The sequence below is a fragment of the Acomys minous genome, assembly GCF_964271855.1.
Source record: "Acomys minous genome assembly, chromosome: 16".
Lineage (NCBI taxonomy): Eukaryota > Metazoa > Chordata > Mammalia > Rodentia > Muridae > Acomys > Acomys minous.
The window spans coordinates 17138007-17154996 of NC_140498.1; the positions used below are offsets into that span (position 1 = coordinate 17138007).

General features: G+C 37.4%; 1 protein-coding gene across 4 annotated transcripts in view; it reads right to left on the reverse strand.

Annotated features, from left to right (window-relative positions):
* Positions 1-16990, reverse strand: part of FNIP1 (folliculin interacting protein 1) — a 72428-nt gene that overhangs the window by 36695 nt on the left and 18743 nt on the right. For all 4 annotated transcript variants that reach the window (XM_084762400.1, XM_084762397.1, XM_084762399.1 and 1 more), the window contains 2 exons: positions 6628-6754; positions 2201-2335 (listed from right to left, as the gene is read on the reverse strand). In XM_084762400.1, the coding sequence (XP_084618526.1) occupies positions 2201-2335; positions 6628-6754 (262 nt within the window). The remainder of the gene's footprint in view (positions 1-2200; positions 2336-6627; positions 6755-16990) is intronic.

Consider the following 16990-nt stretch of genomic DNA (forward strand, 5'->3'; position numbering starts at 1 on the left):
AGTAAAAAATCCATTTAGTTTGTATTTATACACCAAACATCACAAACTACAAACTACTCTCTACTTAATTTTTTAAAAATTTAGGTGGTGGTGGTGCATGCCATTAATCCTAGCACTCAGGAGGAAGAGATGGACCACCTCTTTGAGTTCAACCTCATATAGTCTATGTAGCAAGTTCCAGGCTAGCCAAAGGTATAGTGATACCTTGTCTTAAAAATATTGTATTTATTACTTGGGTGTGTGTGGCTGTTTGTGGATCATCATGCAATAGCACAAAAGTACACATAGGACAACATTTGAGACTCGATTTTCTCCTACTATTTGGGTCCTGGGGAGGTAACTCAAGTAGAGCCGCAGGTACCTGGACCTGCTGAGACATTTTTTTTCAGTTCTCTCTAACTAACTTTTGAAGCCTAGTTTGTTCCATGACATCATTGTGCCAGACTGAAAGGAATGCCATTTCATATTCTCATTCATTGATATAATATTGGCCTAATGGTAGCAATTTTGGAGGAGCAATTTTCACAATTACCCACTCACATGCACTTTAAAGAACTGGTCAATGAAATTCCTATGTGAATCACCAGAAATGGAGCTGCTAGTCTTTGGATAACACAATACATTATTATCTAATGAAGCTGAAAAATAAGGGAACCCTGGGCTTTTTCTGAGGCCATCTTCAAGCCAACAAACCCCATGTATCACATGACTCCATATTGGTCATGTGAAGAAAATAATTCATAGTCCGTGACTAATCCTTATTTACAGCTGGGAGTCTTTGAGGTCATCTTTCTCAGTGATTATTTTATCAAATAAGCATTCCATAGAGACAATCTAATAAAATCATGTAACAATATTAAAAGTCTTTGTCTACAACATATATCAAATGGCTAATATGAACAGCAGATACAGTTATACATTTTCCTGTGACACAATCCACAATAAAGATCATAAAATTAGCAAAGTGCTGCTCTCATGCCTTTTCAAAGTTTTCTTTAAAGAGTCTACTCACTGCACACCCTCACTCCTGGAAAGGAATTCAAAGATGATGTTCTAGACCATATTTTATCTACCATATGAAGTGAATGCTTTTTTTTAAAAAGTGTATTTGATAGAATTTGATACACCACCTTTTGGATCTCTACAATCTTGGTCAGTTTTCTAATATTTACTTTTAATCACATAATATATATGGAAAAGGCAATTTTATACAACCTAACAACTTAGAAAAACTTTCAAATTATACAAATTTTTCTAGGTTATACAGGTATTATATGGTATAGTACTGTTAGGCATTTGTTCAGGTATTGTGCCTAAGGTGAGGAAAAACAAGAAGGTAGAATAACAGAATTACCTTCTAACATGTAGGTTTTAGTAACCTCAAAATCCTTTTACATAGACTGCCTGATCGATGGAGTACAAGGATAAATTTCCATGCAAATGCAACCATCTCTTACAAATAGAATGACCAAAAATCTATTTTAGCATTACTAATTAAAATGTATGTTTTATTTGCATAAGCTTGGAATGACATAAATTCACAGTAGATGATATGAACTTAGTATGAAACTAAGTTGATCTTATCTTATATAGTAAACATATATACAAGTTCTTATGTGGTTACTGATTTATTTAACCTTGTATACTACTAATAATAATCCAGTTACTTGTGAAAAACAAAGATGTAAGGTTAATCCTTGTAACTACACTTTAATTCCCTATGATGGCCATGCTATATTGGTATTTTAACTATTATTTAATAATCAGATGTACAAAATAAATTATTCTAGGTATTCAATAATATGAATTGAGATAAAGATGGAGAAAATATCTGCTATCAATACCAGAGACTTCTGTATTTCCCCACCTAAGGTTTTAAAAATTCTTAAAATTTACTTGTTTAGAGATGGGAGTAGTGGCACACGCCTGTAATCCCAGCACTTGGGGAAGCAGAGGCAGGCAGATCTCTGTGAGTTTGAGGACAGCCTAGTCTACAAAGTCCAGAATAGTCAATGCTACACAGAGAAATCCTGTCTGGAAAATCCAGCAAAATAAAACAAAACTTAACTTGTTTAATGAATTTATCCATCTCTACAGCTACAATGGAGGCCCCAGGAAGATACAGTTTAGTTGCTATTGTAAAATGGTCTCTAGGGAAATGATTAAAATGACTTGTAAATGAATAAATCAGTGATCTTACCTGGTACTTGGGACACTGGTCCTTTACATCAGAAGATAAAGTGATTGAGCTATCCAAAGAGGAAGAACTATCTCCTCCTGGCTTCAGCTGACAGCATTTCCCAAAGACCTTGACTTGCGCATCATTACACAGCTTCTGAAACACAGAACACACCCCATTTATAGTTCTGAACATCTTTGTAGCATATATAAACTTAAAAGCAACCGTTTAAAAACTTGGAACAGGCTGGAGGAGCTGGCTCAGTGGTGAAGAGCATTTGCTGCTCTTCGACAGGACCTGGGTTCAATTCTCAGCATCCACATGGCAGGTAACAGCAGTCTGTAACTCCAGTTCTAGGGTAGTCAAAACCCTCTTCTGTCCCTGTGGCCACTGCATGTACATGTAGGAAAAACATGCAAAAACAAAGACTAAAAATAAAATATATTTAAAAAAAAACCTTAAACTAGGTGTGGTGGCCTTTGATTCCAACACTCAGGAGGCTAAGAAAAAATTTACTTCAACTATTAGAAACATCTTTTATTCTTCAAAGAACTCAATATTGTTCCTTAATTGTCTTCACTGGTACAACAGTGACATGAACATCATAGGAGTAACCAGCTACTTTCTGGTTAGATTTAAGTCTTACTCCACAAGATAAAACCCTTACCTGGTACCAAGTCAAAAACCTATGGCTCAATAGGTAACAGCCTCAGGGAGAACCACCTATTCTTATGCTGCTACACACACACACTATTAAGCTGACTCCTAATGATGTACCACTATACAAATAAATCAACACATCTCTCAACCCTGACCTGAGAAACTTCTATTTGCAATAAATGGTGATTAACACAGCGATCCACAACTCACCAAAATGCAAAGAGTAAGAGAATGTTTAGCTCTAAAGGCAACATATCTATAGTACTTCCTGAGGGTCAGGGATCATTACAGTAGAGAAGTGGAAAAGAATAAAAGCCAGAGGTACAGAAGACTACAAGAAAACATTATGTTCTGGACCCAGCAGGGCAGCTACACATATGAACTCACAAGTGTTTCTGTGAGTTCAACAGGAGAACAAAATAAAATAGAATAAAAAATAAATAATTAAACAAAAATAAGATTTGTTTTATTAAATAAAAAATTTCAGTAGCAGACATGGGCCACCACCTTGTGAGTTTTTGGTCAGCAAGGCCCTAGAGGCCTGCAACACAACACAAGCTATTGCCATTGCTCTTGGTTGCCAACCATACTTGGATGGTAAGACCCTACTGAAGATAAAGCACACCTTGGTTGCAAGACACAGAAAAACCAATTTGAAATTGACCTGAAAGCTCCCTCCCTGATGGCAGAAGGTGCTGTGTAGGCCACTGTGGAGAAAAGCAGTATTACTCAGCAGTGAACCCTGAACGCTACAATACTGACCTGCTGAGCAGTACGTACTCACTGTACAACAATGACGTAAAGGTTGCAGGGATAAGCAACTACTTTCTGATTAGATTTGAGGCCTGTTCTGCAGAGAATTCATGGTTAGTATTATAAACCTAGTCAAAAGCCCATGCCCCAGAAGGTCTGGCTCTAGCTAGAAGCCTACTTGTATTATGCCCAGGAAAGTAGTGATGCTGTCAGATTTGTTCAGAAAAGACACTTTTCAAGCCAGCTGTTTTGTGCATACCTTTAATCCAAGCACCTGGGAGGCAAAGACAGGCAGATCCTGGATTCAAGGCCAGCCTGATCTACAGAATGAGTTCTAGGACAGCCAGGGCTCCACAGAGAAACTCTGTCTTAAAGGGAATAAATAAAGCATCCTTTTGCAGTGGGCATCAGTTAGTGTTGTGTGTATGGATGGCCTTTGATACCAGCACTCAGGAGGCAAAGAAAATATTTACTTTAAATATTTAAACACCTTTTATTCTTCAAAGAACTCAAAATTGTTCCTTTTTCCTTAATTGTCATCACTGGAGCAACTTTGGCATGAACATCATAGGAGTAACCAGCTACTTTGCATATTATTTGCCATCATTCAAGCCAAGGTGGGGTTCTTTTAATTCATTAATTGATCAAGCTCCCAAATCACCCTACAGTCTTTTTATCAGCTGGTACTGTATTTCTTCACATTTCAGCTTTTATTTTACTTTTTCAGTAAGGCCTTTAAGGATTGTCACTCAAATTTATGGAAACTTGGTTCCTTCTTTGGTTCCATCTTATTAAGTATTCTGTAAACTTTCTTCATAGTACTTTCACAACTTAAGATTATGTATATACTTATTTGTTCAGTACCTACCTGCCCTAATAGGATGTCTAATTGTCGAAACCAAGAGAGCATAGACTACTAATCTCCTAGTTCTTACTTAGTATTTTATAAACCCTTGGGTAACTTGCTCTTTTTAATCAGATTACAAAATGTAAGAGAAGGGATAAACAATCTAAACAAAGCACAATCTCCAGGAGGTTGAAAATTTTTAATGATTATGTGGAATACTGTGAAACCTAGCAATCAAAAAAGAGATGAGGGGGCCGGGTGTGGCGATGCATGCCTTTAATCCCAGCACTCAGGAGGCAGAGGCAGGCGGATCACTGTGAAAGGGTATTTGACCCCCCAGAGGGATCACAACACACAGGTTCAGAACTACTGATATAAAGAAATAAATGTCAAACAAAACAGTTTCTGGCTAGACTGATGACAAGGAACATAAGTGTATTTATAAAAAAAAAAAAAATCTGATGGTGTGGGCCTTAAATGAAATCAGATATATTTGTTGGTTACATCCATAAGCTCTGTGCCACCATTGCTCTAGCTTATCATGCAGACAGAACACTACTGTAGATCAAAAGGTTGGTAGCAGGGTTGGTGTTTACATTAATCCCTTGATAGCATGCAGAATACCTTCCTGTCCCAAAGACACTAGCACATGGGGGTGAAGGCTCCATACAGGCACCAGCTCTACTTCTCCATGTTCAGTGAGTTATGTAGGTGTTTTCAGCAATGGGGCCTTGCTATCAGTCTGTGGAGAGCAACCTATATATAGTCCTGACAACAGCCTGGGTTCCTGTCGGACCCTTTCGGCCAAAAATTCAGTGAGATGTAACCCATTCCTAGTACTGGAAGCTTCAATTGGTGACAAGAGGTGACCAATTGGGGCTTTCCCCCCACTATATATGTACATATTTTAGGAAGCTTCTTCTATATTAGATTTATCTACTACCCATGACCAAAACTGCTTGGGTGACCAAGAATCTGAGACTAGTGACCTAGAATAAAACCAAATACTACCATTCTGTAAGAATGCAGCAATAAAATGACTCCAAATGACATTTTGCTATACTCATAGATCAGTGCCTTGCTCAGCCATCATCAGAGAACCTTTCTCCTCCAGTAGGAGGGAACAAATACAGAGACCCACAGCCAGATATTATGCAGAGAGTGAGAGACGTTGGAACGCTACGCCACACAAATGGATGGCCCCATTAAAGCCCTCCCCTCAGGGATCAGGGAACCCTGCAGAAGAGGAGGTAGAAAAAGTATAAAAGCTAGAAGGGATAAATGACACTAAGAAAACAAAGCACTCTAAATCAAGAGAATCAACACACATATGAACTCAGAGAGACTGAGACAGCATGCACTGGGCCTACAGGGGTCTGCACAGATGTGGTCCTCAAGCTGAAAGGAGAAGTGGACACATGCCCCCATCCCTAATCCAGAAGCTACCTCCAATTATAGCTACTTGCAAATGAATATTTAGTTTTCTCCAAGGGAGTCTCACTGGGCAAACAGTCTATCTTAAGGATAGGCTGCAGGCCCAGCAGTAGACTGCTAACAGAAAAATGAACTCAATGGCATCTGTGGCGAGTCCTTGTCTCATAATGCCATGTTATGGCTTTAAATTTTTTTAATTTTATTTTTATTATATAACATATTCATATATTGTATACATATATATATATACATATACATGTGTACACTCTCTCCTCTCTCTCTCTCTAGCTCTGTCCTTTGTGTATATATTACAGCTTCCAGGTTAGTATTTTTTGGGATTCCTTTGTGTAATATAACGTGGTTCTAGCATCTATATACATGTATTGTTTCTTTCCTTTGGCTCTTTTCTTTCTGTTTCTTTGTTTTGTGTTAGTCCCATATGTTAGTTTTTGTTTTATCCTATTATAATTATCTCTTAGTAGTTTGTTCTTTCCTAGTGCGAGACAGAAAGGGGTGGATTTTGATGGGAGGGGAGGTGGGGAGGAGTTGGGAGGAGTAGAAGAGGGGAAACTAATCAAGATATATGAAAAAAGTGTATTTTCAATAAAAGGAAAAAATCTGAAAATTAGGACTGAATTTTAAACAAGCTAATGATGTTTTATACTAACAAAGTTATCATATTGAAATTATACTAATTCATTCTTGAATTATTAAAATACCCAAGATTAAATTTCAAACGAACAATGATGCTCACCGATACTGATGTGTCCTCATTTTTTCTTTTAACACTGGAGTCAAACAATACATTTCTCCCTCGTCTTTCACAGTCTTGATAAACGATCAGTCGAATCTGGCTTGGATCAAATTCTGGCAAGGGCCAACTTAGATTTAAAAAAAAAAAATCCATTTTAGTTACTTTAATAAATACTCCACATATATTCTTATAGCTAAAATCTTATCTGACAGACCGAGAAGTTACATTATTACAAAGGAACATACATCTGATCATTACGTAAAATGTCACTATGTATTTCAAGGCTTTAAAGTTACATACGTATAATTTTTAGATTAAAAGTACAAATACACATTTTTGTTTTGTTTTGTTTTGTTTTTCGAGACAGGGTTTCTCTGTGTTAGCCTTGGCTGTCCTAGACTCACTTTGTAGACCAGGCTGTCCTTGAACTCACAGCGATCCACCCGCCTCTGCCTCCCGAGTGCTGGGATTAAAGGCGTGCGCCACCACGCCCGGCTAAATACACATTTTTTTTATTTTTGTTTTTCTTTTTTTGCAGCAGGGTTTCTTTGTGTAATGGCTCTGGCTGTCCTGGAACTCACTTTGTAGACCAGCCTGGCCTCGAACTCAGAGATCCACCTGCTTCTGCCTCCCAAGTGCTGAGATTAAAGGTGTGCACCACCATCATCTGCCATACAAATTAAAAAAAAAAAAATTGGCGAGCCAGGCATAGTGGCACACAACTTTAAACCCAGCACTCGGGAGGCAGAGCCAGAAGGATCTGTGAGTTCAAGGCCAGCCTACTCTGCAAAGGGAGTCCAGGACAGCCAATACTACACAGGGAAGCCCTGTCTCGAAAAACCAAACCAACCAAACAAAAGAAAACCCAAAAACAAGTGGCTATTATCAACATATAAGATGTAGTCATTTACATAAAGTGTTAAAAAAAAAATATATATATATATATGAAAGCTCAAATTACTAATAAAACTTATTTTGGTTTCATGGAGAAATGGCACAAGGTCAACTCATATTTTAACATACTTCAAAATATTTTAACACAGAAGTATAAAAATAGAAACAGTTTTGCTGTAAGTCAAAACAGATATATTGTGAGTGAAATAGGTGCACAAAAATCTACCGCATTTTCATTTAAATAAGTTTAAACCTGACAAAATTCAGTCTAAGATTACATACCTAATATTTAAAATTATAGAAAAAGAAAGAAAAGTAAGCTGTCAGGAGTACTCTTGTCACTGCCCAGCCTGCTACCTTCATTCAGTGTACTCAGTAAATAAAGAAGGAGGGAGACAGGGAGACGTGGAAGAGAAAGAGGAGGGAAGTGGACAGCCCTGAAGTTAGGAGAGTAGTTACCTCAAGGAGAAAGAAAACATTAAAGTATACCAGGAAAGGACATACCAAGTGGATTAGGGCAGTAACTCCGTCTCCTCAAGACAGTGCTGAAGTACATTTTTCACCACACAACACATATTTGGAAAAAAACTGCTGCATTTGGTTTATGAACCTTTATATCTGCACTAAGTGCCACAATTTAAAACAGTAATGTCTCTGTCGGAAACTGATGAAAGTGTGACCCTACACATCGAGCTAAGGTAAATGTCTATCTGTAAGACAACACTGACTTGCATGACACAGGAAGGTACTAATAAAACTACAACAGAACAGACCAACATAGCTTGAAAATCAAGAAGTGGTTTCACAGAACTGACAGAAATGTTCTAATGAAGGAGTATAATGAAGGAGGATAATGGCAGTAGCTAAAAAGCATTCACCAGCTTTGGGAACATCACTGGAGATCATGGCAAGGAAAATTTTTAAGGAGTAAAGAGAACAAAAGTCAGATTTCACAGGACTAAAGAAAAAAAGTCAACAGTCAAGAAAAGGAAGGAGTTAAAAACTAAGAGTCGGGGCTGGAGAGATGGCTCAGTGGTTAAGAGCGCCGCCTGCTCTTCCAGAGGTTCTGAGTTCAATTCCCAGCAACCACATGGTGGCTCACAATCACCTATAATGTGATCTGATGCCCTCTTCTGCAGATAAAACACTCATATTAAATAAATAAATAAATAAATAAATCTTTTTAAAAAAGAAAATAAAATTAGGAGTGATGGGTATTTTGTTACTAAGAAAGGAAATATGTGAGCATGTTTACACTTGGATGCAGTTTGAGGTGGAGAGGAAATTGCAGGCCTTTGAGGAAGTGGTGGAGTGAATACTGTTTAAAGAATTAGCTCAAGAACTGGCTTCTCAGCCTTTGCCTAGTATCAAGTTCAGAACAAAAAGTAGTAACTCAACTCTTTCATTAGACTGGAAAGAGGAGAGTAAATGGGAGCATGGCACTTGCTGGGAGGATATTATGTTGACTAGGAACAGTAAGACTTTTGAGCAATGCTATAAGCCTACATATAGCTGACAATCATGAAAATATGATTGGCCACAAATGGCTCAGGTGATTTCTCTCTTTCTAGAAAGCTCTCAGAGTGCTTGAATTTGAATCAGGCAGAAACAAAGTAAAGAATCTTGACAGATAAATGGGAGGAAAGAAAAAGGAGACCCTGAAGATGGAGCAGAAAACTGCAAGAATACAACTGAAATAATGAATTCTGGAAACTAATTTAGAAAAATAGTGAGAATATGAGGCTAGAAGAAGAGATGAAGGCATAATAGTCAAAGTGCTAAGAAAAGAGTGAGAAGGGTGATTAGTACAGAGAGACCACTAAAGAAGAAGAAAAAGCTCTAACTGATTTAGTGTCTCTGGTTTTATGTTGAGGTCTTTGATCCACTTGGACTTGAGTTTTGTGCATGGTGACAAATATGGGTCCAATTGCATTCTTTTTTACAAGTGGACATCCAGTTAGACCAGCACCATTTGTTGAAAACGCTATCCTTTGACCATGTCCCCTGGAGGGGGAGGCCTGGTGGCACTCAGAGGAAGGATAGCAGACTACCAAGAAGAGACTTGATACCCTATGAGGGGGAGGAGGTCCCCCTCAGTCACAGTCATAGGGGAGGGGAGTAAGGGGAAAATGGGAGGGAAGGAGGAATGGGAGGATAGAAGGGATAGGATTAACAATTTAGATGTGATATGATTAAATTAATAAAATATATTTTAAAAAATAAAAATAAACAATTTTAGATAATTAAAGAAAGGGAAAAAAAAGAAAAAACTCATCGTAAATGCTTGTATAAGTCAAAGAAGATGAGGAAGCAGCAGTGCACTGAGCTAAATGGTGCAGGAAGGCTAAACGTTATAAAGACCAATTCACCCATTTGATGGCCTTGGTTCTCTTGCTAAAACAGCTGTCAGTGGAGAGAGGGAGTAGAACAGAAAGGGCTGAGAAGAGCAACAAGTATGTAAGGTTCTAAGAAGAGTCCCTGTGACAAAAGATGACATAAGAACTGTGGGATATAAGAGACCATTTAAACTGCCTGGCTTTGGATTAAAATGCAAGCTAAATATTGTGGAAGAAACTGGGATTATCTTGAACTAAGACCTATGGTCACCCTAGGCAGCCAGGAGAGGTAAGATTGAGGCTTTCTTCTTAAAAGACAAAGGTATGCAGACATGAATTATGCAGTAATGTATAAAGGGGAAACAAACTTACTAAAGGTTATATTTCTTAATTAAGGGAAAGAAAAAGAACTTAAATGTAGCTAGAGAAACTGGCAAATCAAAGTTCTGGAAAAGTTAGAACAGAACATCCTAAGCAGGAAGGTCCCTGATGAACTGCAGAACATATTTAATGAGGCCAAGGAAAAATGACCTACAAATGAAAATTACTCCAAATGGATGTGAAAGGTTGAAGGAACACAATAGTTATTTAAATTTGATCATTTCTGTTTTTATCTGAAAAGTACACATTTTCAGAAACATGTATGAGGTGGGAAGCCTGAACTAAGGTATAAGACTTAAAATATAAAAGTTTAATTTTTAAAAGTATCAAAATAGGGGAAAGTGCTAGCCCTTAGAAAGTAAGGGTACGAAGCTGACATGGTGGCGCACACTTTACTCCCAGCACTCAGGAGGCAGAGGCAGGTGGATCACTGTGAGTTCAAGGCCAGCCTGGTCTATGGAGCGAGTCCAGGACAGCCAGGGCTACACAGAGAAACCCTGTCTTGAAAAGCCAAACAAAAAACAAAAAACAAACAAAAGAAGAAAGTAAGGGTACAATTCGACTGCAGACCCAGATGAACTCAAATTTGAGGACAGACTGGGCTACAGAATGAGACTTGATTTTTAAATGATAATAAAAATGATAGCAAAAAAAGGAGACACCTGGACTTCTCTATCTGAAGAACTGAGGCCAGATGACCCTGACTGAAGCAAAGGATGTCAAATGTCAGTGGTTTCCTCTGATTGCTGCTCCCAAGCCTCCTTACTATCACGGAAGTTGGTGTAAATTCTGAAGTCTGTAGATACAGAATATTTACTAAAAAATTATGTCAAAAGATGCCTGATTAATTATATTTAAAACATACTAGAACATTAGTTTAGAATAAATAACACCCCAAAGATGATCAGTCCATTAATATGAAATAATATGACTTAGGATAAGAAATTTAGGGTCAGAACAGGAAAATCTCAGGGAAAACAGATTCAACTAGCTAATAATCAGGATACTCAGCTAATATCTGTTTCTCTCTCTCTAGCACCTTTTTGAGATAGCCAATTTTGTAAAAAAATATTTTTTTTTTGATTTCTCAGGATAAGTTTCAGAAATCAAATACTTTTCTGAAACTGTAGCTTAATGATCTATTCATTGGGTTTTTATCAAGACAGGGTTTCTCTGTGTAGCCTTGGCTGTCTTGGACTCGCTTTGTAGACCAGGCTGGCCTCGAACTCACACAGATCTGCCTGCCTCTGCCTCCTGAGTGCTGGGATTACAGGTGTGTGCCACTACACCCAGCAATGATTCTTTTCTTCTACTGTGTACTTGTTTTGTTGGTTGGTGGTGGTGGTGGACGTCTTTTCATAGCCCCGTTCCTTTTTGCTGTTGACAAGGACTTTTCTTGTTTGTTTGTTTGTTTTGTTTTTCAAGACAGGGTTTTTCTGTGTAGGCTTGGCAGTCCTGGACTCAAACTCACATTCATCTGCCTGCCTGTTTCCCAAGTGCTGGGACTAAAGGCATGCACTACCACCACCTGGCATGTTATTTGTCCTTAATTTTTCTCTGGAGGTGCTAATTTCTGAGCCATAAAGACAATGACTTTTTAAAGAGAAATATTCTTGGCCCCACTGATGGTCAGATCTCCTAAGTTCTTTAGTAAAGAAGCAGTGTTTAGCCCAATTATCAGTTTAGAAACTCTTACCACACTCACTCTATGCTAGAATGAACTAATAAAGTATATGATAATCCAATCCCGAGAACACTAGACTACAGACATGCCAAATCTAATTCCTACAGAGTATTACTTTTGGCCAGGAGCTTTTAAAAAATTATTCTTACAAAGAATAAAAGAAAAAAGTGATTAACAGAGAAAAAGGTGCATCAATTCTACAGTTTTCTCAAATAGTAGCAGCCACACAGCACATAAAAGCTGCCTGCTTTTCTGATTCTTACAGACCAACCTTGCATTATTGTCAGGAACTGTACATCAAAGAAATGTTTAGTAGGGTATACATAGGGTATAGTAGCTTACACCTATAACTGCACCATTTAGGAGACTGAGACAAGTGGATTGGCTAGAGTCTGAGGCCAACCTGGGTTACATAACGAGTTCTAGGCCAGCCTGCAATACACAATGAGATCCTGTCAATGAAAAAACAATTTCACCAACAAGTGAAAAACATACAACTTTGAATAAATGACATGAGGATACCACCTCATTATTTAGCAATGGAAGTTTTTTGTGAAAGCAATTACTTTTAAATATCTCTAGATAAATGAAAATAAGTTTCCTCCAAAAACCAAGAGGTTTTCATACTTGGGCAGGTGGCATTCTGATGTTTTATCCTACAAAGATACTGACTGAAATTTGGAATGCAGTAAGTGAAAATCACAACACTAAAGTAAGGCAATTCCAAAACTGTATTACTAGAGGCCATTCTTTTTCTGGCAATTTTAAAAACATTTTACCAGACAGAACATACTCATTGGGTTATCCTTCTAATCCTTGAATTCATACTAGAGATTCAAAAACAAGAAAGGGGCTATTGGACACATTATTTTTCAAAAAGAAAAACGCTCTGTCTGACCAAAAACTGTTATGGAAAGTTAATACATTTACAAAGCATCATGACTTGCCCCAATATGTTTTGTAACATATTTCACCTAACAATGTTAACATTAACCAAAATGAGTCAGAATTCATCTACAAACCTATAGATAGATAGATAGACAGACTTTTTTTTTTTTTTTTTTGAGACAGGGTTTCTCTGTGTAGTCTTGGCTGTCCTCAACTCCCTTTATAGACCAGGCTGGCCTCGAACTCATGGTAATCCGCCTGCCTCTGCCTTCTGAGTGCTGGGATTAAAGGAGTGCACCACCACACTCAGCTTAAAAATAATTTTTAAGGGATTAGAAATTTTCAGTCAATAGTCATTTCATCATTGTGTCCCAGAATTAGAAAATTCTTGGCTTATATAAAAACACATTTACCAACTTCAGTTAGGTCAATATCAAGATTTATCAAAATTCTCCATCATCACCAAAATTTTTAAATATCTTAATCTTAGGTACTATAAAAATATTATTCACTAATCAAATGAAACATGTGCCAATTCCTCAAAGTTGGAGAGAGAGAAGCACTTGTAGAGTTGAATTTCAAATCCTAAATGCTTAATCCATTAAGCCTGCCTCACTAAAGAGTAGCAATACTCCCAGTTACCAACTGTAAGTAAAACAGAAGCATCAACAGCATGACTCTAATCCATTTAGTCCATCCATTTCCCACACCGTGAACAGCTTTTGTCTACCAGAATGCAACAGAAGAGCACAAGGATCCCATTTTTTTTAAAACTTTGACTCTTAATTGTAGCCAGTCTCAATAAAAATTGTGTGTGTGTCTGTGTGTGTGGAGAGAGGGAGAGAGAGAGGGAGAGAGAGAATGATTTATAAATTGGCAGGTCATCCTTGTGTGGGGCCACACCAATCTTTTCTCTGTATCTTTCCAATTTTAGTATATGTGCTGCTGAACATAAGAAGATTAAGAATTTGAGGCCAGCTTGAGCAAACATGGTCAGTTCCAGACTCACCACGACTATATAGTAAGGCCCACCATCTTCAACTAAATAAAAAATAAATTCTTCCAATAATCAAAATCACTACCACAACTTATTATAAAACAAATTATCTAATAACCTAGCATTTAAATTTTATTCTCCATGCATTTTAAAGCAAATGTATCGCCAAGTTTAAAACTGGATATGGGGTGATAATTTTGTTAACATATTTTAAAATAACATCTTGAATTAAGCTGTACATTACTGGCATCCCATTTCTCTTAAGCAGTTCTACTTTGCAAAATCCCTAAAAACTCCAATTATTTACAACTGCCGGCCACGTTAATAATAGCAATGAATCATACTCATCTAAAGCCACCAGACTGTCAGGTGACATAACAAGAATGACTTTAACTCAAAAGCTTCTGCATGCTGCAATACAACAAGGTGTAATCCTACCACAGAACCATGGGACACTTGCGAGTCTTTAAGGAGTTTCATGCCGATGACAAAAACTTATTTTTGCAAGAGGCTTCATCTATCCATTTCTACAGTTTTGCAAGTAACATATCACTTTTTTGTTTCACTTAAGTGTGGGATTTCACAGAAATAACTTGGGACTTTTATCTCTTCTACTACAAAGTGTATGACAAAAAGAACATCAATCTAAACATTTTTGTAACTTCAGCCCCACCTGGCAGCTGTGGAGACCAAGAATACGATGTTTAGTGTTTTCTGCTAGTTATTGTGCAAGAGTGGAGGAAGTGGTTCTTCACTTCATGAAATCAGAAAAATGAAAAGCAGGCGAAAGCTAACAAAGGAGAGAACAGAAGAGGAAGAAGATGGGGAAAGAGGAAGAAAGAGGGAAGGGGAGAGGAAAAGGGAAGAACAAGAAGGAGAGAAGAGTTGAAAAGGGTAAAGGAGATAGGAAGAAAAGGAGTGGGAGCAGATGGAAAGGAAAAAAAGGAAGAGGAAAGGGAGGGTGAGAGAAAAAGAGGTAGAAGACACCCACAAAGACACGCCCCTCTTGCCTGGATCCTCTAGCTGGATCCCACCTCCTTTTTAATATCTCCCAAAACAGTGCCTCCGCCTGGGTGGGGATCATGCCTCACAATACTGGCCTTTCTAGGGGTCACTTTATGGATAATGCTTTCACTCAGTAGGAGCTGCCCTGAGCACAAGACTCAGGCAGCCATAGCTACAGCACAACTTTTCAATACTTCCACAACTATAAGAAAGTCACATTTACTTTGTAAACAAGAAAATGGAAAAGGTTCTTTTCAATTTCCATGTGCTGATAAACAAACTATCTATACTGCTGAACAGCAAATGGAAAATAAGCCCTATTGATCACAGCACCAAAACAACAACTCTAGCAGAAAATATTGGCTCACAGGACAGCTATTTACAATTTATGAAACCTTAGCTCAATCTGACTGCTTTTCCAGAAAGAAGTATAATGAGAGGGAGAAAGGGAAACAAGCAAACAAACAAACGAACAAACAAGCCTTTCAAACTATAAACTTCAATACAATCACCATGTTAAATTACCCAGTTTGTTCACAAAAGAAACATTTTTACCTTGTTTTACAAACATGGCTTCTAAGTAAGGTTATGTTTTAACATTTATCAGCATGTTCTTCAACAACACCAAAGGTGTCTCTGTATGTATGTATTTACATGACTAATGTAGTAACACAAATACCTAATACAACAGGTTATTTACCTACAAACTAAGTAAGAAACAATATGCTGAAACTAAAAGTGATTACTCACACTTACCATGGCAGAAACATAAGAATAGGCTCTTGGGTTTAAATCCCTGCCACATACTGATTGTGGAATTAGATGCAGCTACCTAAAAAATTATCTATGCTCATTAATATTAAAAGTTACCATACTCATTAGGTCCACAGTAAGTCTGTTAATTTAACCAGAATGCAACAATTCTAATTTATCATAAATATAACATTTCAGTATCATTTATCTTCAACACAACGTGTTTTCCTCGTAATTCTATGTGTATTCTATTTTAAGAATTTATAAACAGGGGTTGGAGAGATGGGTCAAGGGCTAAAAGCACTGGCTGCTCTTTCAAAAGACTTGGGTTCAATCCTAGCACCTACATAGTGGTTCACACCCACTTGTTACTTTAGTCTTAGTGGATCTGAACACCCTCTTCTGGGCTCCAATGGCACTAGGCATGTGGTGCCCAGACATACATATGTGCAAGCAAAATAATCATACTAATAATATTTTTAATTTTAAAAAGTTTAATGTTTTTATCTGAGAAGCAGTATAGGTTACCAGGATGCCAAAGAAGTATTTTATAGGGAAACTAATTAACAATGTCATTCTCTGATATGATTCCACAGAGAAAATATGGTGCCTAGCCAAGAGACAACCTAGGGACATGAGCTAGTAAAGGAAAACTAATAATTTGAGATGGTCGTTAAAAAGCCTAATTTTTTAATTGACTAGTACTGGGAATTAATCTCAAAGATCCTTTAACAAATGGGCAAATGCCCTACCGTAACTCATATATACCATAGGCCCAACACTGATTCTTAATATTAGTTTGGAAACTCGAGCTAGTAAAAAAGAAAAGTAATTTCAAAAGATTTCCTGTCTGCACCTTTTCCCTTCCTCCTTTCTCATCCGCCCCTATCCCTGACTTCTCTCCCCTACCTCGATCATACCACGGCATTTAAATCCGCATTAAAACTCTTCTGAATAAATAGAAAATTTGCTTTAAGTAAGGATTTCCTGTTGTCTTCACAGGTAATTAAAATAGATTTTAGATTGCTTTTCAAACATGATTTTTCAATGGGGCTATGTGAATTTGTTTTAAGGCATTATCAGCTGCTGTGGTGCACAGGCCTTTAATCCCAGCACTAGGAGGCAGAGGCAGGATAATTTCTATAAGTTTCAGGTTACAAAGGCTACAAAGATTCTGCTGAACAAACAGCAAAAAGGTATTCTTTTTCAAGTGTGCCATTTCTGTTTTTCTTCCAGATTACTTTTTTCCCCTCTATTCTTTCATTTTCCTTCTCTATATCACTATTTCATATTAAATTCTTCAACCTCAAATGCATGTTAATAAACTGTAAAATGTAATGCCTGTAAGTCATTTCTTAAAGTATAACAATGGAATGTATTCTGCTCTAAGAAATCATTTTAGAGTATTGCATTTTTCCTTCCTTC